The 26,247-nt window shown below is 36.2% G+C and overlaps 1 protein-coding gene across 1 annotated transcript in view; it reads left to right on the top strand.

Moving 5' to 3' along the window:
• Positions 1–26,247, top strand: part of Zbbx (zinc finger B-box domain containing) — a 172,250-nt gene that overhangs the window by 25,576 nt on the left and 120,427 nt on the right. The window contains exons 8-10 of the mRNA XM_050147566.1: positions 17,207–17,359; positions 20,535–20,709; positions 25,194–25,329. Of these exons, the coding sequence (XP_050003523.1) occupies positions 17,207–17,359; positions 20,535–20,709; positions 25,194–25,329 (464 nt within the window). The remainder of the gene's footprint in view (positions 1–17,206; positions 17,360–20,534; positions 20,710–25,193; positions 25,330–26,247) is intronic.

The following is a 26,247-nucleotide window of genomic DNA, read 5'->3' as shown; positions in this document are numbered from 1 at the left end:
CAAATGTTGAATTGATCAAGAAAGTACGAAAGCATTTACTATGTATGAACTATTACAGTTTTTTAATACAAGAGTGTACTTACTTTGAAATGTAAATCTCCTGTGGACTCCGTAGTGCCTTTGTAGAGAGTATTTATAGCAATCTGTAGGCTATTTTCTTCACTTTTACTGATATATAACTTATAGACACTGTAGCATGTGTTCAAGCCCATTTGCTGTTTCTAAGTCTTGAGAAATACTACCCTAATCAAGTGAACGCACATTTCAATCATTTCCTTCACCGTGTTTCTTTTCCTTTTCTTTTTGTGATAAAAGCTTACAATATTGCTGGCATTGTACTCTCTAGTTTTGATTGCAGAGAAGAAAATGTTGTCAAGTCACAAATAGTAAAATGATATTTAAGCTCCCTGGAGATTTGAAATTGAAGAAGACACATTTGCTTCGAAAAGTTAGAATGGGTGAATTTCATGTTGTATAGAAGAAATCAAAGAGTATGAGAAGCCATTTCCTTGGAAGGGGATGATGCACATAAAAGTGCTGTCAAATGACTTCTGAGAACACATTCTCTTAGGAGTTCATGGTTTACCATCCCTATTGCCTGCCAGGCTGTTGATACTGGTGCTGACATGGGACGAGTCCGAGGAAGCCTGCCTGGCCTACCTTCCGACTGCCTGTCCTTCCTTCCTTCCTTCCTTCCTTCCTTCCTTCCTTCCTTCCTTCCTTCCTTCCTTCCTTCCTTCCTTCCTTCCTTTCTCTTTCTTTCTTTCTTTCTTTCTTTCTTTCTTTCTTTCTTTCTTTCTTTCTTTCTTTCTTTTTCTTTCTTTCTTTCTCTTTCTTCTTCTCTCCCCGCCTGCTCTTTCCCCCTAGAGTTTCCTGTGCACTCCCACTTCCCCCATTTTTCTTTCTTCTCTTTTCTTTTACGTTTACTTCTAAGACATTACCTAGTTTTAGTTAAGAAAATCCCTACAATACTAGAATCAAGCTTTTTGTTACCCTTTTCTTGCTGACTAACACAATTTTAAACAATATTCTATTTTATTTACGAGTGCTTTACGTTTGGCAGTGACTGAAACATCTCAGGTTTCCATGCCTCTTCAAGCCCTGTTACACAGTCAATCATGTGCGGAGTAAAGTATAAAGGCACAGGAACAACTGCAGATGATAAAAGTTATATTTTTTTTAATTAGAAAAATTGTCAAGACTGATACTGGAGGGTTTTCTTTCTATAAGAAAATTAAGGTCTTAATATAGCAAGCATTCGTATTTCTTTTTAACAAAATACATTCAGACACAGGAGAATGCTAATCAGAAGAATAGAAGGCTGTAGAAAACACAAAAAAGGCATTCTACTGTGAAGTAAGACATGCACAGGGGAGGCTGTATTAACTAAACCATTAATTGATAGATTATAGTAAGTATCATTTCTTAATTGGAATGGAGATTCTCTTAACTGCAAAGTAGAAACCTCAGAAGATGGGAGGTTATGAACAAGAGAAGAGACCGTCCAGGCAGAATTTCATACTGTCTCGTATGAGGCTGTTTATCTCCATGGGAACGTGTGTTATATAAGCATGGGTGTAATTAGGAATATATGCTTGTATGAATAAACTTACCAGCAATAATTTGCTGAGTATATGAATCTCAGTGCTAGAATACAATTTATACTTACTAACTTCATGATATTTTAAATTATATATTTAATTTGACGATGTCCATTACCAGGTTTTAGACTCACATTATTAGTGTTCCATTAATGTTTAAAATGATATATTTTGACATCATGATTAGTCGTTTTGGAGAATGGTCTTATGAAGGCCATTTGCCATTCACATACATATTATATGTATGCTGGGCATGGCCCCCAGATTCTCTTATTTGCTACTTAGGTGCTCTGTTTTCCGACTGCTGGAACACAGCTGCAGATGGGACATCACTGAGACTGCCTCCGAAGTTTTTCTTGTCTATAGCATCTACCACTTCTAACACTGCTTCTAAGGGGTGGCCTGGTTTGTGTGTACTCAGCTAATAATACAAGACCCCACAGACTGGATTAAACATTTGTTCAGACCACAGTTTGGAGGCCAGAAGGCTCACATTTGTGGTGGTGTCGGGAGGGCGGGTTGGTTGCACTTGAAAAGGAGGGCCTTGTGGCACGCAAGACTCTGCAGAATTTCAGGTTGTACAGACCATCGCATGAGTACAGGGACAGAAATCAACTTCCAAGATAAACTTGGATGCATGATTTAATTAGTTGTAATCACATGTAAAGATCTCATACCTCCGTATCTCACAGATGGGGTTTATATTTCAATGAATTCTGGAAAGAGACCTACAGATCATAGCATAGCCCCCACCCACCGAATGTTCAAACATTCTCCTTGTTTCAATTTAGTCCCACTCTGGAGGCCATGACACTTCCTGTCCCCCATTTTTTTTTCTTACCAAATGCTCCTCCTAAGAATTAAGTGGGAGGTAAATCAGTACTGATTTGCTCAAGTGGTAAGGAGAGGCTCAAAGCCAGAAGAGGTTGCGGCTCTATTCATCTTTCCCCAATCTGTATTATGTATTTTGTTATATTATGATATATTAGTAAATGTATTATTTTCCATGCTACATTTTGTTCTCCCAGGCCGCTCCCTTTTTATATCTGGCACTGAGTTTTTTCTTGCCCTGCTTTTCTTTCTTCTCTTGCTTAGAGTTGGTGTTTCCTGAGCAATCCAGTAAAACACTGGAAGACACATCTTATAATTATTTTTGAGGAGAACTTGATTTCGTGACAGTGTAGAATTCAGAGTAAACTCATAGCTCGTTATTGGCTTTGTTTTAGGGAATGAGAGAGTTTTTAAAGGTCAGTGCATAGAAACTGAGAAGTTGGTATTCAAGTGCGAAGGTAGGGATAGGAGATGCAGCTATATTACAGACAGGAAAATCTGCCATTATGCCAAGGATGTTAAGGCAAATCAACTTCTTGCTGCTTCATGGAACTGCTGAAATTTCCTTTGGAGGGGAGAATTTGCCCAGAGGATTGACGGGTATCTAAATGGCAATGCAAACCCTGTACCTGAAACAGAACAGCTGAGCTTGCTCAGAGTCTTATCCCTCAAGCAGTGGCTCTCACCCTTCTTAATGCTGTGACCCTTTACTACAGCTCCTCATGGCGTGGTGACCCCAGCCATACAGTTCTCCCATTGCTGCTTCATAACTCTAATTTTGCTACCGATATGAATTGTAATGTAAAGATTTGATATGTAGGATATCTGATGTGTGCCCCTCAAGTCATTAGTAAGGTAGAACGATGTAGATACCAAGGCGTTACCCTTCAGAGGGGATTATCACATGTTCACTCGATCTTACAGTCACACTGCAAAATTATCCTGGAAATAGTATAAATTGACTGCTTATAAATATTCATGCTGTACTTCAGGGGAAAGTAAAATACTTAAAATATATATAGCAACTGCATACTGCCGTTTTTCCTACTTCTTGAGTATGATTAATGTTTATCCCTATACTACAGGGCCAAGTTCATTGCTCTTTAACCAAACAATTATCAGTCTTGCCACCTCAGTTAAGGGACTTCTCAAAATTACCTTACTACTAACTGCTCACTCTTTCGTGTCTTCTGATAAAATTCCAACTCCTGTTAGGAATGTGTCAGATTTTTTTCAGAACTGTATTCTCAGTACCTGTACCTGGCTCCAACAAATCAATTTTTAGGAGAATAAAAATATGAATGAATCTGTAATGATATGATTAAATTCTCAAAATAAGAAAAACCCAGCATTTTAGGTAGCAAAAGATTATTTTTCTTCATATTTTGAAAGCCAAAGAATTTATTAACTAAAATTGAATGAAGAATATAACTTATCTTAATATGTATGGATGAAAAACTGACGAAAGTTTTTCCTCTTAAGTTTTAAATTTGGCCTTTAGTTAAGTTTGTAGTCCTTTCTTGGAGAAGTAGAAAAAGCTATCTCTGAAACATATTTACAGTAAATAAGACCTCTATTGGGCACGCTGTAGTTTATCAGGAGTAGCTGCAGATGGCAGGTAAACTAGAGCTCCCTACCTGCAGAGAGGTTTGTAACCGATACATCCCCCGTGGGGTTTCAGAAGCCCTGGAGTGCACATTGCCTCCATGGAAAATCAGCAGTGCAAGCCAGACATATTATTCACATCCCAGAGTTGTGCTTCTGTCTGAACCTCTGCACAGGGCCCCTCCCAGAACAAACACTGATGCTTTCCCGCTAGCAAACCAGTATTGCCTGTTTCTGAGCTGCCTGCTGGACGGGGGCAGCTTGCTGAAAGCAATTGCAAGTCTGAGAGTTTAACTCAGGAAGAATGCTCGCTCAACATTTCATTTACGTGTTTGATCACATACTCAGAATTTCAAAAATAGACTGAAGACCAAAAAAATTTTTTCTGGGGACAATTGATAGGATTGTTTTACACAGGGAAGTTATAATTCATATGCCATAACTGTGTTCATGTAAGATGTATAGTGTTGTGGATTTTAACACTCTTGCTAATATGTGTAGATATTGGTCCAATTAATTTTAAACATGTTATCAGTTCAAAGTGAAACTGCTTATTTCTTCATTGCTGTGGTCATATTCCTGCTAACCATACACATTCCCCACAATCTTCTACTTCTTACCTCTTATAGATTAGCCAGTTTTGCCACAATGTATAATTAGGGATCTGTTTACCTTATTTGTGTGATGTTTAAAGTATTAATTGCTGTTGTGATTTAGTATTTCATTTATTTTTATGGATAAGTAGCAGCAGTCTGTAATATGATGTAGAAAATTTTATTTATCCATCCAACATTTGATGGGGCATCTGTGTCATCTTCACATTTAGGACTGTTAGGAATAATATTAGGGAATTTTATATTTGAGGTTTTAAATTTTTTTTGTTTGTTCTGCTTTACTTTTGTGTATATGTATCAGGGATGAAGAGTATCTCTACATCACTAAGAGTGACCTTGAGCTTACAACTCTCCTGCCTCAGTCTCCTGGTTACCAGAATCCATTTCCCCTTCTCAGAAGGACCCATGTATGTGTGTTTTAGGGTTCTCCTTTTTGCCTAGCTTCTCTGGGGTCATGGACTATAAGTTAGCTATTCTTTGCTTTATATCTAGTACTCACTTATGAGTGAGTACATATTGTGTTTATTTTTTTGGGTCTCGATTACCTCACTCAGGATTATCTTTTCTTGTTCCATCCATTTGCCTGAAAATTTCATGATGTCACTGTTTTTTATAGCTGAGTAATACTTTATTGTGTAAATGTACCACATTTTCTTTATCCATTCTTCAGCTGAAGTGGGTCTAGGTTGTTTCCAGATTCTGGCTATTATAAATAATGTTGCTATGAATATAGTTGAGCAAAGGTCCATCTGAAATATAGCTCTGTTCATCTAGAAAGCTTAGCTAACATGACTACAGTTTGACTATTACAGATGTCTATCTACTAATCTGTATTTTTAAAGTATACATTACATTTTAAAATGAGCGATATAAACATAATACCTTAAATAATTCCTTAAACAAGAATACACACACATACATATATATAACAAAATTAACCTTGAAATAAACCTAAGTCTATACCATTGTAAAGTATTAATTTCTATATCATATCCCACATTAAATGATAATATTTATAAATAATCATTTTAGGAATTTAGGCCTACTTTTCTCCAAACTGCTTCCTGCTGTTTGTTAGACAAAGTATCTTTAGGGTTCATGGAGACCTTTTAGAGGGTCTTGTTCCATCAAATCATATTATCCTGGAAGGAATCCACAGGTTCTCATCTTGAGCAGAAACAAAGTAGAAGGTCTTATTCAAAGCAACATATCCTTTGACACAAATTTTGAAGTTGAACCTTTATGTTGGTTTAACTTAGCAGCCTCCAGAGTCAAATGTGTCTCTGTAGTCAAAAAATTTAAAGAAAATACAATAATATACATAATCCAGACTCTCTATGTATATGCCACTTTCATTTGCCTTATTTTGTCTGTTCCTTTAATCTATGCCTTTCTGTACTTGTTCTTTCTCATAAGTCCATGTCCATAAGTCTAACACTGTGACCCATTCAGAGGTTTTATTTTTATTTTATTTTTTCCTGAATCTGCCTTATTGTGTATTTATAATCATTTTCTGACCAGGAGTACTTTTAAAATAGTAAGCAGTTTGGTTGCAGTGGCCCTGGACACTGGCTCCACCTTTCTTGGCCTTTTAATATGGCAGAGGTATGTTTACTGCCAGCTTTGTGATCCCTGCTCATTGCCCCAGCTCCAGGGATGCAGGTGATCTATGTCATCATTAAGCAACTAGTAGGATCTGGCTCACAAACCACATTTAAGTGCAAGACTTCCTGAAAGTGCCAGAGCTGTTGTCTCTTAATGAAGCCATGCAGGTTTGCTGTTAATACTGAATCAGGAAGCCTTAAAGGGGCTGTGCCTCTGCTAGCTACCAGCAAACAGATCCTATCTGGAAAAAAATGTGGCTACCAAAAAGCTGTGCTTTGCTCCCATTTTAGTGGGTCTAGAATCTCTCTCTCTCTCTCTCTCTCTCTCTCTCTCTCTCTCTCTCTCTCTCTCTCTCTCTCCTTCTTTAATCTCTTTTATATTTTAAATGGACTCATGCCCCAGATTGTGGATGGCACTTTTGTAAATAGGGATTGCATGTTCGTTTCCCAGCTGCTGAAACTCTAATAATCAGATAGAACCTATATTAATTAAACACCGCTTGGCCAATGACCCAAGCATATTGTTAGGTAGTTCTTATATATTAATTAACCAATTTATATTATAATTTATATTATATTTATATTTATGTTATAATCTGTGTATCACCATGGAGCTGTGGCTTACCTGTAAGTTCCAGTATTCTTTTCCTTTGGCAGATACATGGCATCTCCTTTACTCTGTCTACTCTTTTTCCATATCTCTGTTTAGATTTTCTTCCTGGTTTTACTCTGCTAAATTATTGGTTGAAATAACTTTATATGTCAACTAATAAAAGCAACACATACACAGAAGGACATCTCACATCATAAGGGTTCATCTGTTGTGTTGATTTCCTCAAAGAGTCAGTTTGTTGTTTCACTAATTCTTTGTACTGTTGTCTTTGCTTCTATCTTATTCATTTCAACCCTCAATTTGATTATTGCCTATTATCTACACCTTGTTGAGTCTACTTCTTTTTCTTCTAGAACTTTCAGGTGTGCTGTTAAGTTGATAGGACAAGATTTCTCCATTTTCTTTATGTAAGCACTATTCCTATGAACTTTCCTCTTAGCAATGCTTTCATAGTGTACGATAGGTTTGGGTATGCTGTGTATTAATTTTCATTGAGTTCAGGAAAGTTTTATTTTCTTTCTTTATTTTTTCCTTGACCCAGGGGTGATGCACTTGAGCATGGTTCAGTTTCTATGAGTTTGTAGGCTTTCTGCAATTGGCGTTGTTGTTTACTTCTCATTTTAATGCATGGTGATCAGATAAGATACAGGGGGCTATTCCATTTTTTTTAATCTCTTGAAGTTATGCACTATATATGCACACATATATATGAATAAAAGATATGGACCCTCCAAAATAACTGAATCTGAAATAAAGTCCTGTGTCATCCAGCTTTTTAAAATGTGGATCAAAAGTTTGTGTCTTTTTGCCTTAAAATCTGGATGCAAGTTGTGTGCCTTCCTATCTCAAAGGTGCAGATTACAATTGGATTCACCCACTTCAAAGTTGAAAATCTTTTACAAGTGTGCCCTCTATTTCTGGATTGTAGTACGTTTCAGATAAAATCCAAGCTGATAACCAAGAGTTGCCATCACAGAAGGCAAAATATTATATAATTCTAGTAATAGCCAAACATACACAATAATTTTTGCTAATGAGTAGAAGGAGAAGGGAATCAGAGATGGAGTTCAAAGGAGTCCATAGATAACAGAGTCTTGACACTGGAGACATGGCACAGCCACCGAGAATATTGACTACTCTTCCAGAGGACCAATGTTTGATTCTCAGTGCCTACATGGCAGCTTATAACAGATCGCAACTTCAGCTGCACATGACATGACACCTCTCTGGACCCTGATGGCAACAGACACTCGAGCTGTTGCACAGAAATATATGCAGATAAAACACCCAAACACCCAAAAGTATAATTAAAACTATTTTAAAAGCTGAAGTCCTATGGTTTTGATGTTCACAAAAGTGCCTGGAGTAGCAGTAGAGCACTGTGTACTGAGGACTGTTTCTCTGAGTACATAAACATATTTTGGAAGACTTTTGCAAAATAGTGAATGAAAGTTTCACATTTTGATTTATTACATATTTAACAATATACACTCATCCTTATTCAAAATTTTGGATAATAAAATGCTATTTGGAGAATTTTCAATGACCAACCATATACTTAAACATTTATTTGATGACACAGTGCTGGATATTTCAGGATCCTTTATAAAATACAGACACTAACTACATTGTCTCCTGATTTTTTTTAACAAGGTTTGACAAACTTTACAGTTGTTTTGGTGGAATTAGTTTATGCTCATCGCTTTTTATAGAATAAAATTTTTCATTCGTGATTCAAGAGTGATTCTATATTTAACACCCAAATGTGACAGTTTTCTTCATCACTGTTTGCTGGTGAATTTATTCTGCTATGTCTGAAAATCTGTTATTCAAATAATTGAATATGAAACGTTTGTTCTTCATGTAGTTCAAATATGAGTAATTACTGAAAGCAGCTAACTCAGCTGAGTGCATTCATTATACATGTAATATTAGCTGAAAACAACAGTAAGTACTTGCTAAGATAATTATTATAGTGCATAATTATAAGGCATCAAAACTGCAAATAGGTAGCAAGATTGCAGGTGTGAATTTCCTGTGTTGCTTTCTTTGGTTATCCTGGCTCACTTTAAAATTGCTCCTTAAGAAATTATTGATGCAATAAAAATTGAAAAGTACAATTCTTTAGACACAAATCATGCCTTTTGCTTTCCTGAGACAGGATGCTTACAGTTTTTTTGGTAACACATTATATCTGGAGCAATAACATTCACATGTCATCTTGTCTTGTGAAAAATATTTTAATTGAATGAGATGTGTTTTATTTCATATGCACTGTTACTTTATGATAGTATTATATATAAAATTTAGATTAAGTTTATTTGGCATCCTTTGTCTGTTGTGCAGTGGATTACCAGACTCTATCATTTTGATTATTTCCTTAGGATACAGGAAAAATATTAATGCCTAAATCAACAATTAATAAAACATGATAGGAACCAGTTAGTCCTTTATGGAAAAGGAACAACTAAAGGTATATGTTGCTGGAACTTCAGGCACAAATTTTTATATTTCCAGGAATTGATTCCTGTCGGGCTTGCAGTTCGTGCAATAAGTTTTTCTATATTGGAATGATGCATGCTTATGCAGCTTACCACATGTTTTTAGGGATACAATGAGTAGACAGCTTCCGAATGCAGTCTTTTCCTGTTTTTCATTTGCTGAATTTTCAATATGTGTGTGTGTGGGCATGTGTGTGTGGGCACATGTGTGTGTGTGTGTGTGTGTGTGTGTGTTGCATGAACACAGGTGTGTGTGGGTTGCTGATGCCCATGCAGAGGATAGAGAAGGGCGCTGATGATTCTGCTCTATCACTGTTTTGAGTCATTCTCAGGATATCTCACTGAACCCAGAATTAGGTCAGAGGGCAGTAAACTCCACCACTCTTCCTATTACTCTGTTCCTGTAGTGCAAAGTTTATAACCATGCCAGTGAGGACACCTGTCTTTTTTCAGGGATGCTGAGGACTTGAATGTAAGGTTTTATGCTCATGTAACAAGCATTCTTTCCCCAATGAACTCTCCTTTTATACCCCCAAAATGCCGTGGGTCCCTGCATTGCAATTTGTTTGAGTCTACACATTTGGCTTTCTCTGCATCTGTCCATGAACATGTAGGGACTTTGATACAAATTATGATTTTTCTTTGTTTCTAATTGCCTGCTGTTTAGAAAGTTTGTAGCTTTTACTTGATGTTTTCTTTGAGTAAAAAGAGTAGAAGAGTAGATGAAACTTTTGACCAATCATTTATTGAACTCCTCCCTAAATTCCTAAACAGAATTCAGTTAAGATAGAGACTACATTTAGGGGAAATACTTTAATAGATTAATTTGTAAAAATAAATTATTCAGAAAACAAACTAGCTTACTCTAATAACAGAGGTATATTTTACTAATGAAAAATTGGAGATAACACTTAAATTTTCCATACTTACTTAGCTATTTAAGGTGTATAAAAGCTTGTATTTTTTAAATAAGTAATTTTAATTTTTAAAATATTTTAAGATACATTTTTAAATTTTTTCCAAGATATTGCTTTTAATATAGGCACACAGACTATTACAATTGCTGTATGTATTGATAGGTAATTTAGTATGCGACTTGTTCTTCTAAAAATTATATAGTTAATGGTAATTCCAAATAGTCAATATGTATTAACTATTGTAATGAATTCATAGTACCATTTGGGTCTATTCTTGTAAGACATTTTTTTTTCTCTCTGCGTGTATTGCTTTGTCTGTTTATCTCTATGTACAACAGAACTCTTCTGCCAAGTTTTGAGCGATCAATTTACAGTGAAACCTGGGTTTACAATGAATAATTTCTAAAATTTCACAAGTGGAAAACCAGAGAAAGCTAACACTGTAGCGGGAGCGTTCGTGTGGATGTGGTGATGTGTGACACTCAGCACACTGGCGCGCCAGAGTCACAAGTTCAAAACCAGTGTCACATTATTTAGTGCCGCTCTCATCCCTAAATCAAGCCGTACCGAAAATGTAATGAATGGAGGAGAGGAATTCCCATTTCTGTTTTCCAAAAACGTGCAAAGTAAGATGGCGTGAGCAGTGTGTCAACGTTTTTAGAGCCTGAACTTAAAGAAATACGGCTGTGTCAGTGTGATCACTGGTATTTATTACTGAACACTGAGAGATTTAGTTGACAGCGGGAGGTACAGTCCTGTAGTACCGAGGCTGCCATCAAGCATGCCATGTTTTTAAACTAAAACTTTTCCTCTTAGATGTTTAACTTTTACAAGATGCCTGCCATCCACTCCAAAATGCTACAAATTATCAGCTCTCTTCACTTTGATTAATGCTGGATTGTAAGAGTGATGAATTCTTCTTGCGTGTAATTTGAAAGATAATATCACTCTAAGGGAAGAAAAGCTGAGGTGAGAATTTAGAACAGTTACAAGATGAAATCTGACCATCACACTGTGGGGTGAAAGACGTGCGGGAACATAGAAATGCTGGCAGTAGATCATATTCTGTGGCTTCAGTGAAATGGACAGTTTACTATGTTCTTTCAAGGCTGTGTTTATTTGAATTAACCATTCTTAACATGGAGTATATTTGCACAGGAAAATTTATGCAATCTTAGTCTCTATAGTTTGTCCATAGCTGTTAGCACTGCTGTACTTAAATTCTTACGTTTAGGAGATATAAAGAAAATTATCTTTGAGTTGTTTCTCAGTTTGAAAACAATTCCTTAATATATGGTATTATGGTAAATAGACATACTAATCCATTATAAACACAATCATCTTTACATTATTATTCATTGACAATTTAGTGTCTAAGATGATTGCTGTTGTATCACAAAATGAAAGATGATGTGACTTGCATCGCAAGTTTAAATGTGTACCTCTAAATAGATGCAAAATTTTTCAGGGATGTGTTCCCACATGTTAACTGTAGTTATCTCTAGGAAGAATTTAAGTATTTTAAGACTTCATTATGATGGAATGTTTTGCATGGTTAGTCAAATACAAAAACAAAACATAGATTAGTAAAAACTAAAAACAAAAATTTGCTTTTTAATGTTTTCCTGAGGTTAGGTGACAACTACTGAGAGGGAACTGCACAGAGATCTGCGGTGCGAGGTCACTTTCACCTCTCAGCATTCTTACCACCTTCTCAAACTAGATAACGTTTTAAATTTATTTAATTTGTTTTATATTCTATCCTCTGTTCCTTCTCCCTCCTGTCCTCCCATTCCGTCTCTCCTTCCCTATGCTCATATTCTCCAACTAGCACTTTGAGTATTATATTGAATAGATATAGAGAGGGTGGGCAGCCTTATCTCCTATTTTATTTTAGTGGAATTATTTTGAGTTTCTCTACATTTAATCTGATGTTGACTGTTTGCTGTATACAGCTTTTATTATATTTACATATAATAAAATTTACTATATGGTGAATTTGTCCTTTGATGAGTATGAAACATTCTTAACCACAAGACAATTTTGACCATATTCCATTTACTTCCATTTCATGCCCCAATTTTTTCCTCCTCCTCCTCCTTTCCATTAGACCTTTCCTCTCCCTGTTCCCCCCAACATTCAGTGATTATATATTACTTCATATATCCAGAATTCTACATTTCACCCATGGAAGAAAACATGCTTATCTTTCTACATCAGATATGTTTCAACTAGTATGCACTTGTGTCTATTTTCCATAAGATAACAATTTTATTTATGAACAAGAATTCATTTTTGTATACATATACCTCATAATATTTATATGTTATTTGTCATTGAAAATGAGACTGATTTCATTACTTGGCTATTGTGCATGGTATTACATAAAGATGGAAGTGATGGTATCTCTGCTGTATGCTGACTTAAAGTTCCTAGAGAATATGCATCCAGAAGTGGTACCATTGGGTGACTGTTAATTTTTCTTTTTGATTCTTGTGTTGCCCCCATACCGATTTCAACGATATTCAGTTAGTAATTCACAAGCTAGATACAGCTGTTCCCTTTTTCTTTCACCCTTGATGGGATTTCTGAGGGAGTTTTAATTTTGAACGATCATCGTTCTAACCGGGGTGAAGAATCTAAAGGTAGTTTTAAATATCATTCAAACTAGAGGATGAAAATCCCAATCATATTTTTAAGTGTTTCTTGGTCTTTTGTACTTCTTCTTCTGAGAACAGTCCCATCATTTCAGTAGATCAGTCACTGACTGGGTTTTATATTTTAGATGTCAGTCCTCTGTCAGATACATATCTGACAAAGATTCTTCCCATTCTGTAGGGTGCTTCTAAACTCAAATATTTTTTTCTTTAGCTGTGCAAAACCTTTGCCATTCTATGTATTTCATTTGTTATTCTAGTAACAATTTCCTGAGCTACTGTAATGTGTCTAGAAAAACTTGTAGTATTCCCCAATACATTTCTGGTACTAAATTAAGGTCTTTAATCCATTTTCATTCTTTTTCTTTGCTTTGTTTATTTGTACACAAATAGCTGGGACTTCACCCCATAAACCTTACCTGTGGAGTTATAGGTAGCTGATGGCTTCTGGAGGGGTCAGGTTTATTTAAGGGTGTGGCCCTTTCAGGTGATCATGCTCCAGTGGATGACTCCACATCCATTAGTGTATAGACAGCACAAATTAGACTAAATAGGTCATTTTAAAATACAAGAAAAGGTACAGAATAAGAGGAAGTAGAGAAGTGTTTGTGAATTTTGGAGAACTTATGGAAGAAGTAGAAGGTAACGAAACAAAGTCCATTACACAAACTTCTCAAAAACTAATTAAAATATTATTTTATTTTAGAAAGGGAGTTGTCTAGCTTCATTCTTCTGGATGTGAATACTCAGTTTCCTTTCTTTTTGTTTTAAAAGAAACATTTGCTTAACGTGCTGTCTTTTTACAAATGTATGTTTCTGCCATGTTTGTCCAAGATCAGTTGACTGTAGCTGAATGAGTTTGCTCCTGGCTCTTCTATATTTCTCTCATGGTCTATCTTTTCCCATCAGAGTCATGATGTTTTTGGTACAATGACTTTCCAATAAAACATGACATCATTAAACGTTTAATTGATTAAGATTGTTTTGACTTCCTGGGTATTTTGAGCTTTTGTATGGATAGTAAGTATTTTTTTTTCTCTGTGAAGACTATCATTTGAAGTTTTATAGGCATTTCACAAACCATTAGAGCTTTTCTGATTTGATAGCATTATCACAATATTCATTCTGTCAATTCATGGGAAAATATGGGAGGTTTTTTCATTTTCTAGAAAGGAGAACCTTCATCAATTTCATTCTTCAGTATTTTAAAATTTCCATTACACAGGCATTTCATGCCGTTGGCTAGGTTTATTTCTAAAAACTCTTCTCCAACTTTTGCTGGTCCATTTCCCAAAGACCCTAGTAGACATCTCTCTATGCAGTCTGCCATCCTCTAAAGGCGAAGACTACCATTTGACAGTAAATTAACTTCAATATATATTTTTGCCATAAATTGATATTTAATATGCTATTTAAGGATATTATAAAGGTATTGGAATATTGGTATCAGGATTCATATTAGAGCAAGAATAAGGCTTGTTGGCATTTTTTATCTATACTTTTAATGATTTTCTATAATATTTACTATACTTTTGATATTTTATAATTATTATATGAAAGCCAAACAATGTGAGTGCTTTTAAGATTCGCAGGCATTTTTCCTGGTAATTTTCAATCAGACTCCTGCTCAGTTATTTTTTGGAATAAAAGTAATGACTAAAACACAGTTGTTTCTTTAAGGCTGATCTTTATCACTGGCTTAAATGTCATCTAAAACAAAAGCTGCACATATTTGTGTGGGTATTCACTGCGGAAATGTGGAGAAGCTGACACAAGTCAGTGTACGGGACATGTAGTAATACATGTATGTCAGGCACATAGTCATATTTTCATGGGTAGTCTATAAATTCAGTGTGAAATAAAACTGCTTGGCTTGATAAGCACTGATTTATCACTAGTTCAGGTTGCAATGGATCTTAATAGATTTGTAGAAGGTCACAACTGAAGAGTTTCAATAAAATTTTAGCAAATTAATCTTTTTAACTAGGTGAATATTTTAAAATAGGAATATTGCCATGGCAGAGGAGAAAACAGTAACGTCTAAATCTTATTGTACTCTTATTCTTTTTTTTTTTATACTTTCTGATAAGTGAGATCCATATTTTTTGTTCCGGATGCTCAGTATCTTAGAGAGTCTTTGGAGACTCTGTGTTTCACTCTTGCAAATTAGTTGAAATTTAGATCCAATTCGTTCAAATTTTATAGAGTCATGGGACAGAGCAGCCTACCTGCTGATAGGAAACTTCCCAGAAAATAAACCTTTTCAAGCTTCCCCTGTCTAGAGTCATGCCCTGAGGAGACATAAGAATAGTTATTTTTAACATCATTTTTCAATTCATTTTAAAATCTCTGCAGCTTTTACCTCTTTTTAGACATTATTATTATTATTATTATTATTATTATTATTTTTACCAATCACCACTTAGTGAACACAGTGATAGCTGTGCAAGGTTTAGTAAAGCTCCTTTCCATGAACTTCTTAAAATGATAAGACGGACACATGCCAAATGGTGATGTGAAATCAATAGAATAAATGATGGTAAAGATCTCTAGGTGTCATAAAATAGAAGGGGAGGTGTCAAGGCACTGTAGAAAAGCAAGGGGTGGTTTTAGAGGGAGATGTGGGATATTTGGAGGCCAACAGGATGAAGATAAAGATACAGTAGCAGAGCATTTCCTGTAGGTCACCCCTGGAGTGAAGACATAAAATGTGGAATGACTTGGCATTTTAGAAAAGTACACAGAGAAAAATTTCTGCTGTCTACATCTGGATAGTATGTGCTTTTTTTTTTGTTACAAAGGAAAACTCATTGCAATGCAACTAGGATCTTAATAGATGTGATATATTTAGCGTTTTCTTTTTTGCCACAGCATATATAATGTAACACAGCATTCTGTTTGAGGGTATCATAGTGGAAAAGCTATGAATCGTTAGACTTGCACACATCCCTTCTCTGCTTCCCACTGACTATGTGACCAAAGGCTGTAATTTAAACTTTCTGAGCGCGTGTTGCTTTATCCCTAAGACAGAAAAATAAAAAGGCTGGTTACACTTGAGATTTTCAATAACAAAATAACAAGATAAAGATAGTTAGAATATTATGGGTCTCAAATATTGCCTTCAGTATATGGCTGCCACTGTTAGGATGGTTGATATCAGATGAAACAAGGCAAGCTTCCAAAGGAGGGAAGCAGCCAACAGTTCTTCCAAGCCATGGTGTCCACAAACGACAGTAACTACCAACACGGCACAATAACACTGAGGGTACAGCAGTGGCTCCCATATAGTGGCAGGAGCAACACTCTAGTTGGACATAAGAGCTTCCAGTCAAAGGGAAATCATGCCTGGTACTGGAATCTTACCCAACCACTCAGAGTTAGTGAAAGTACGGATCTTGGAGGAGAACCTACAATTGCCATGTTATTAAACCAACGTTTTACCTAATTACACTTTAAATTTTTGTTTACTACTCACTACCCACAGGTCAGAGTAGTCTTCACAATGCATTAAGGAAACTTCTCTTTGCAACGGACAGAAAACCACAAGCAATCAAAATGTAGAAGCATGAAGTTTAGCCCCAATAAATACACCTATAAAAATAGCTTCAATACTTGAGGAAAAGAAGCCATAAAGAATGAAAGAGCTATAGGTTCCAGGAATTTGCTGTGGGATTTTTTCTCTTAGCAATTTTAAAAGCTGCAGTCTTAATGCCTTACAAACACGAATGCATAAAAAAGAGCTTGAACAAAGAAAATAACGATAGACATATAAAAACGCATGGGTGGCGGGGGGACAGCCCATAAGGCCTGAATAATGCACAAAAAAAAAAAAATACAGGGAGTCAAGAAAGAAATCAACTTCCTTAGGGAAGAGCATACCAATTATTTATCTAATACCAAACTGTCAGCCCTGAAAACATATATCCAAGTAACATTGTACAGATTGAGCATGGTATATTTAGGAAAATAAATGTATGTACAAGTATATATACTTGTATTCATGTGGCAATATTAAATGAAAAATAGTATGTATTTGAATGAGAACAATGGGGTGTATGGGAAAGTTTGAAAGGAGAAATACAAAGGGTTAAATTATATAATTTTATATGATCTCAAATAAATAAAAAACAAAATGGTTTTTTAAGTAAAAATTAAATTTTATTAAATTTACTGAGTTGTACAACTCTGTAAACTTAATTTTTTTGTTTGTAAAATACTTAGGCTCCTATATTCATGTTGACAACACTCTTCCTTTCTTAATAGGCAAAATCTCAAATCTTATCCAATGTGTTAGATGTTGCTCATCAATTTATAAAGGAAGCAAATCCACCTAATGAAGGGAATACGTCTCCAGAAGCATCCAGTAAAAGTCAAGAGAAAACTAAAGCCCCACTTCTTCAGGACAACAGCACTGAGGTAAACTGAGGGCAAAGCAGGCTATTTCCTGATCAACATCCATTCATGTCCATTACCAGAAATATACATTTGGGGATGATACTTTACAATATTGTGAGTTACTATTTACTCGTTTTAGTAACTGGATATACTCGACTATAAAAATCATTTTAAGATCACTTTGACTCCATTGAAAATTGTTTTTTAAAATAAAAATTTACTGAAAATGTGAAATTCTGGGCCTTTTGACCTTGACATGAATTACATGAATGTTGGAGAAAAACATTAAAATAAAATGAAGGATATAATATAACAACTTTGTCTTAGTTAGAATGTTCACATGCTCAAAATACAAAGGCTTAGGCGATAGACAGTTTCATCAGTGTGTAAAGGTAGATGAGTGCCAAAATCTGGCAGTTTGTCAGATTGACTATCGATCACAAAATGTGCTACATATATTTTAATCTTCACATGTATGATACATGTATATATATGTATAGATGTGTGACATACAGTCATAACAATATTTTAAAAAATGGATTGTATTTATTGAGGAAAAGTTAAATAAAACCTTCCCAAAAGTAGGAAGTTTCCAGGGAAAGAATCCTTTTCAATTACGTCTATAGCAAGAAACACACTCTACATTGTGACTGACATTTTAATCCCCCTCCCCTTACACGGTATTCTGTTTGGGGAGGCTGCCATCTTCCCAGACTCGAAAGAGTCACACTTAAACTATATTAATTGAAATACCGTTTGGCTAATAGTGTAAGCATATATATATATCTTTCATCTTAAATTAACCCATTTCTATTATTTTTATATTTTACCAAGAGGCTCATGGCCTACTGGCAAGGTTCTGGCTGGAAGCTCCTGTCTTTCTCCTCTGGAGGCTACATGGCTTCTCATTGACTCTGCCTTCTTTCTCCCAGCATTTACTTTAGTTTTCCCGCCTAGCATTAATCTGCCCTATCACAGGCCAAACAGCTTCTTCAACCAATAAAAGCAGTGCATATACAGAAGGACTTCCCATGTCAGTATTCATGGTTTTCCAGTAGCTCACAGACTATGGTTTACTTAGTCACAAGGCATTGTTACTTTACTAAGTTTGGGTTGAAATGAAGTCTCTTGAGTTTCAAGGTAATGTACATAAGTGTTCTATTTCAGCATGATATCTTTCCTGCAAAGGAGCTATGTGTGAACTTCTCTAGAATGTGGGCACATTTCCATGTATTTCTTTTCCCCATAGACCTGCCAAAGATGTATGTGAACCAACACTGGATGAGTTACAGCCTCATAATGGTGATATGATACATAGGAATAAAGCATTCTATTTTATCTAGATAATAGACTTTTGTCTTTCCTTTTCATACCGTATATTCTGATCATAGTTTCCCACTGTAATCACCTCTCAGCTCCTCTACACCTCCTACCACATGCAATTTCATGCCTTGTTCTCCCTCTTCTTAGAAAAATATACAGGTTAATAAAACAAGTAAACCAGAAGAAAACAGTAAACATACAAAAAAAGAGAAAATGTTAAGAATTAGGAGACAGGGGTCTGGAGAGATGGCTCAGAGGTTAAGAGCATTGCCTGCTCCTCCAAAGGTACTGAGTTCAATTCCCGGCAACCACAGGGTGGCTCACAACCATCTGTAATGAGGTCTGGTGCCCTCTTCTGGCCTTCAGACATAACACACAGACAGAATATTGTATGCATAATAAATAAATAAATATTAAAAAAGAATTAGGAGACAAAATAATGCACATTTGGAAATGAAAATCTGATAGAAATGATTATCTAATAGAAATTTGTGTAGAGCTACTAATCAGCTTGACAATAACCTGAATTGATCTGGAGTTTCTATGAGCCTCTTGGGCAAACATCTAAATTAGATGTAACCAATTCCTACTCCTAGAGGTTTCATTTAGTGTCAAGAGAGATCCAGTAGAGATTTGCTCTTGGAAGCATTTTGCCAGTATTTTATTAAAGATATTTGCTTTGATGATCAAGAGAGAGTCTGGTCTGTATTTCTGTTTCTTTGTTGCATTTTTGTGTGGTTTGGTATTAGGGTAACTGTAGCCTCATAAAGGGAGTTTGGCAATGTTTGTACCATTTCTATTGTGTGGAAAAAAATTGGCAAGTATTGGAATTTGCTCTTCTTTGAAATTCTTATAACATTCTATGCTGAAGTCATCTAGACCTGGGCATTTTTTGGTGGGCAGACTTTTAATGACTGCTTTATTTCCTTTAGGGGTTATAGGTCTATTTAAATTGCTTATCTGGTCTTGATTTAATTGTGGTTTATGGAAGCTATCAAGAAAGTTGTCTATTTCTTTTAAGTTTTCCAATTTTGTAGACTACAGGTTCTTGAAGTACAATCTGATGATTCCCTGGACACAACAGTGTCCATTGTTATGTCTCCCTTTTATTTCTAAAAAAAAAAAAAAAAAAACCTTCCAAGATTTTAAGTGGAGAACTCTCTATGTAGGTGATATTTGAGAAATTGAATAGCATGAGGAAAATCGCTGTGTAAAGAAGGCTCTGAAGAGGAAATTGACCTGATGGTTCACACTTCTCCAAGATTGTAAGAATAGCCGGTTGAGTGATAGGGGAAAGAGGAAATGACGGTATAGGTCAAGGAGAGGGAAAGTACTTTAGGCACTTTGTATACCCTGAGAGAAACCTTGCATTATAGAGAATTAAAAGGTTTTGAGCACACTGACAGCGAAAAAATAAAATCACACACACACAAATCTATACTCATATTAACTAATATAATTGCATGCCTATAATCCCATAACTCAGGAGACAAAATTCAGATATCTCAAATCTGAGAACAGTCGTGGCTACATAGAGAATTAGACCTTATCTCCTAAACACAAAACTGCTCTAACGTGAGAAGATAAGGGGCAGAAGGTTGGGGGAGGAAGAAGGATGGATAATGTGTACCTACCAGGAACAGCTGTAGAGGAGGAAGAACAGACATAAAAATCATCAGTTTATAGTTTCTTACGTTATCATCTTCTGAGAAGACCATTCGTAACTACCAATAGAGTTTTAGAGAAAACAATAAAGTATTTAGATGAGTGTTATATAAAAACATATTCTTCTGAATTCAATATTTCTGCTTTCAAGTCTTATAGAATGCAGGATGTTTAATAAATACTCTTTGCTACATTTTTAACTTGCTAGGTAGAAACTACAGCAGCAGAAGGAGGAGAAAGTACAAATCCAAGGTGCAAGCCCTTGTGTGAAGGGCCTTTTGATGAAGAAGCGTCTGCCCCGTCCTTTCGGGAAGCCTTGACTCAGTGGAGAGCTGGACATCAGGAGGAAAACAAACAGCAGAACGAACATGCAACAAAACCAGGTATGGGCATTGTTCAAATATTCGTATAACAACATAAAGAAATCTTCATGTCTTTCCACTCCTGGCAAAACACGAATTCTCAAAAACAATAAAGAACAATTTGCTACAGCTTCTCATGGGAGTTTTGTACACACACTAGGCGGTCAATGGTGAGTTGTTTCATATTTATGAGGCAGGCAATGATCGTGGAGCTTGTTTGCCTTGGTTTTCTATGTAAATTCAGATCATCGGATGAACAGAGCATTGAAGCATCGGCTTTTTTTTTTTTTTCTTCTGCAAGGAAGCAGTCATTAGAAAACGATTCCGTTTTAGGTCTGCTGTTGTAATGGGCAGGAAAGCAAACAACCCTGTAGATGCAGTAGGTCTATAATATTTTTTTTCAGTATGACCAAATCTGTGGCAGAGCAACCTAAAGGATGAACAATTTATTTTAGCTCACAGTTGGAGATGATACAGCCCATCAAAATAAGGGAATAAGCAGGTGACTTCAAGGCCACAGGAGCAGATGACTGGACTCCTTGTTTCTTCCACCATAGTAGAGCAGGCAGCAGAGACAAGGCAGGAAGGAGAATGCTGCTACGTGTCTCACAGCATGCCTCCGGGGGCTTTACTTCTTCCAGTGAAGCCTCAACCTTCACAAACTGCACAACCTCCAAAACAGAACCATGAACTGAGCAGATGGGAGAACAAATGTTTGCATGGAAACTGTAAACCATAACTTGCAGGTTAAATATACAACCACAGTAAAACTCACAGATTTTTGTTTGTAACATTTTTTTTCTTTCCTTAAAAAATTTTCTTTCTTGGAGCTGGTGGCTCACACCTTTAATGCCAGCACTCAGGAGGCAGAGGCAGGCAGATCTCTGTGAGTTCGAGGCCAGCCTGGTCTACAAGAGCTAGTTCCAGGGCAGGCACCAAAGATACAGAGAAACCCTGTCTTGAAAAGAACCAAACAATCTTTGCAATGTTTTAGTTTCAATTTTTACATATAAAATAGTAGGTTTCTTTATGGCATATTCACATGAACTATACTGACGAATTTTTGTGTCAATTTGACATAAACTGGAATCATTTGAGAGGATCAAATCTCAGTTGAGCAAATACCTCCATTACATTGGGCTGTAAGGCAAGTCTGTAGGACATTTTCTAAATTAGTTCTTAATGTAGGAATGCCTTGCCCATTGTGACTGGGGCCGTCTCTAAGGTGGTTCTATAAGACAGAAGGCTGAACAAACCAGAAGAAGCAAACCGCTAAGTAACATTTATCCATGGCTTCCATATCTGCTCCTGTCTTCAGGTTCCTCTCCTGTTTAAGTTCTTGACCTGACTTCCTTCAGTGGTGAACAGTAGATTGTACATGCGATAAAACTTTTCCTCTGCAACTTTCTTTTGGTTCCTCACAGCAATAGTAACCCTAAGACAGCTATTAGTAGAATGTAACCAGGAAATGCAATGAAGAAAAGACAATACACAGAACCCCAGAAACACACTTAAATTCCAACTTTTTGAGTTTATAATAATTTATTGCACATGAAGTAAAAGATAGAGCCTGGCTTTGAATCTTTTTCATATTGGGTGCATTGGGAATATTTTCTTAGACATAAATATTGAAAGAATCTTGCATTGCAAACCTTAGAGGTATTATAAAAGTTGATACACTAGTACAGAAGCTCTTAACCTGCTACAGAATGTAGACATTTGCTGTAAGCTAGGTCAGCTAGTCAATGTTCTGAATGGAGTAGGAAAAAGGTCATAGCGCATGAATGAATGAGCGTACTGTGTTGCAATAAAGCCTCGTATTTATGAATACAGAAATCAGTCACAGGAAAACGATAGGTCAGATTTGGACAACAAGCTCTAGTGTGGTGATCCTTGACTCAGTAAACACACTTTTTTTTCTATTTCTGTCACTAGCTATAATCAAAAATAATGGTACAATTCATATGGCAGGGTAAGGATGTTACTTCACTCTCTAATTCGAGACTTACATTATCTCTCTTAGGCTTTGTAGCATTTTGTAGTCTGCAGCACCTTTGTTTACTTGAATCTACCCAGAGACATTGGTGGGCCATTAGGTGGATGTCACTAGGCCACTTAGGTGAACAGGGAACAATGGCCTATCACTAAGAATGGTAATACTTTTCCTTATGAAAGCTACAGAGATCTATCTTCATGGGTAAATACACGTCAGGTACAGATTTGTTTACCTTGCTTGCAGTAAGCTAGGTAAGCCTTCTGTATCCCCATGGTACCCTCAGGAAACTGCCTTATATCAAGGCTGTCATTTTACTATGCGAAAAGTGCAGCGACATCCATGATATTCAGTGTTCTTACCATGTGCCTCATTTCATGCACAAAAATATGTACCGTTGCCATTTCACCTATTATCAATATTTTCTGTTATGTGCCACCGTTTCTCAGTCTAGATGTTGATTATTGTTTAGAACATTTCTCATTTTGACCATATAGAACAACACTACCGTACATTTTCTTGTACAGATCTTGAAATATAACCCGGATATATTTCCAGGGATGTCAGTACTTGAGATGAGAACAGCTGCGTTACCAGAAATGTTTGTCCTCCACTAAACTAGATAAACATGAACTACTCAGAAATGTCCTTTCATAAATTGGCACTCCATCTGAAGAGTGTCAGAGTATTTTGTTGTTCTCTTTATCATGAACACTTAATATTTTCAGACACTTAGAATTTGGTTCGAATAATGGGGATAAATACAATGCTTAAATTGTATAGCTGTTATTGCAAATCACTTTAAGAATCCTTGAATTTAATAACACTCAGCGTATCAGCATGCTTTAAACATCTAGGTTGTCCAGTAATTTCAGTCACAGATTTTTACCTTAATTTTTGTCATCCACAGACTCCTTTAGGTGCTTTCTCTGCCCTGGGCTTTTCTGTGAGCTAAGGCTGTTTTTTGTCTGATCTTTCTTGCTGAAATGTTCCCTCATTGGCTTATTTGGACTCCTCTACTCTGGATCTTTGTGCTATGTATTAAGGAAACTTCCCCCATCACAATGAGATGAGTGTTAGACCAGTTCCTAGAAAAAAAAGGCCACTGAGCCAACAACAAAGCGAGGAGGCCCTAGCAACAGTTCATGAGCCTTTCTCTGAGGAAGACACACATCATTAATCTGTGTGTCCTTGAATTGACTAGCACGCATGGTTTCAACAAAAGTATCTTGCTGAACGTATACTTAGCTAAAGAGTGTTCTAGTGAGATTTTCATTAACCATAAATATCAAAACGCTGAGAAGCACACGAAGCCGGGCCAGGCCTTGTCTTCATTTGCTGAGACTGTGTGCCACTGGTGACCTGAGAAAGGGGAACCACAGGCTATTTGCTTTCACCCCCTACTTCCTTCTACTGTTTCCAGATTTGGGAGTCATTTCTCAAGCACAGTTGTTCTTTTCTCTGAAAAATGCTCTTCCTTCTTCCTACCTTCAACATTTCTACCTTAGTTCTTTTAACTTCAGTAAGGTGTGCACACACACACACACACACACACACACACACACACCTGCCCCTCCTGCTATAATGTTCATAACCACAATTCACATTCTTAATTCTTTTTCTTCTTCCATTTACTAGATTCTAGTTGTTGCACTTAAGAGTTCTCTCCCTTCTCATCAAAGAACTTGACTGACTGCATTCTTTTGCCTATTTAACTGCTCTCACCTGGCTGCTTCTCAAAGCTAGCCTAGCCGCTAAAGTCTTCACCATGAGGTTGGGACCAGCTTAGCATTAGAATCCCGACACATTTTGTTTTGAAACCTCACCACTCCCTTTTCCTATTTTCTTCCAGCATTTCATTCTGGAGGATGCTGCAAGCTCGAGAATGGAGAATGGGGAGGGATCTGGAGGTCAGAAAAGCGACCAGTCCTGGATTTCTCAGCTTCCTTTTCTCAGATGCTTCATTGCTTCCAAGTAGCTCTGAGTAGTTTTGTAGTCGGTGTCACTTCAGAAATAATAGCATTTGCATGTCTAGGACTTCAAAGGCAAACGTTTGTGGGAACCGATGTTCTCTTCATTCTGCATAAGATATAATTCATCATAAATTATTTATTTTTTATTAGCCATGATATTTAAACATTATTAGAATTGGCTATAATACATACTTTTGTTTGTACAGGTGTCTCTGTGTGAGGATTCTACAGTGATGGTATTTACATTGTTTCTTTTAAGAGCATGTTGTTTTTGTAAAGCTTTTGACTCATATAGTTTTTTTTTTTGGATGAGATTTTGAAGATACTGTCCACAGAATCATGTATTAAAACCAATGTTTTAGAAATCCTTTAACATTATTTACATCTTGGACTTGATATTATATCAACATCGTATGTCATAATATAATAACAAATATCCTTACAGAGATAGGTACCAAAGAACTGATCTCCACAAACAATTGACTATTTAAAGAAAGAACATAATAATTTACAGTCATGGCTACATTAATTATGTGCAGTGTGTCTTTTTATAGACTCAGTGGAAGAATGTGAAGTACAAACTAATTTGAAAATTTGGACAGAACCAATTAATATCGAATTTACAGAAGACAGTCTGACATATATGGAAAAATTATGGCTTAAAAAACACAGAAGGTATGTAGTATAATTTTTCTGCTTGTTAGGAAATAGAAGTTATTTATGTTTCTTATTTGTGGGACATGGCTTTATGAAGCAATTTTGTATGTATATTACTTATTTTTATATCTAATTTTAAAGCAATTTTAAATTCCCGTGAAGCTTTGACTACTAGCAACAATTTTAATTACTTAATTCATATACAAACACATATATGGTATAGTCTATTCTTGAGAAATATAAAAAGATACATAGCTGCAGAAAGGGATTTAAAATCAAGGTTGCAACATGAAACCAACATGATAGATGAGTAGATGTTATCATCCTTGGTAATTTTAACAAAGTTTCTGACTTGGCTCGTCATAAGCTTGATTTATTACACAGCAGAGATTCCTACACTCAGTCCCTTCCAGATTTCTAGAGGATGAAAAAAGCACATTCTTTGGTAGGTCTGATGCTAAGTTCCGAGTTGTCACGGTTCTGATGCCTCGTGAGTGACTTGGGGCTAGGATGGTGGCTTCTGGTCACATTTTGAAGGACCAAATGCAGGGGTAACTCTCTAGAGTGAGGCTGGAAAGTGATTGCAAAGCCTGTGCATCATTATAGGAAAAACAATCTCCTTTTTGAGGTAGCCGATGTCATCTTTGGCACATTCTTGAACATGTGTGTTATTTTGTCTTCAAGTTTTTTCTAAGCCTAGTCCGAACTCTACTTTGCTGTTCTGCTGATGATTTCCCAGTTCTTTTGCATTTAAAAATTTGAGTTCTTCAAGGCAGAGAATTATTTTCCTTCTTTTCTCTTTAATTAGTGCTGACCTACTGACTGTGTGTGTTGTGTTGGGGCATCTGTTGGAGCATTGTCAGTCTTCCAGGGACCACACCCCTAAAGAGAAGTGACCCAGCCTCCCCTAGCAGCTATCAACTATCAATCGATGCT

This window comes from Alexandromys fortis, unplaced genomic scaffold (genome assembly GCF_014885135.2).
Source record: "Alexandromys fortis isolate MF-2015 unplaced genomic scaffold, M_Fortis_MF-2015_v1.1 scaffold_53, whole genome shotgun sequence".
NCBI lineage: Eukaryota > Metazoa > Chordata > Mammalia > Rodentia > Cricetidae > Alexandromys > Alexandromys fortis.
Note: the sequence above shows the minus strand (reverse complement) of the source record. Positions and strands in the feature narration are given on the sequence as shown.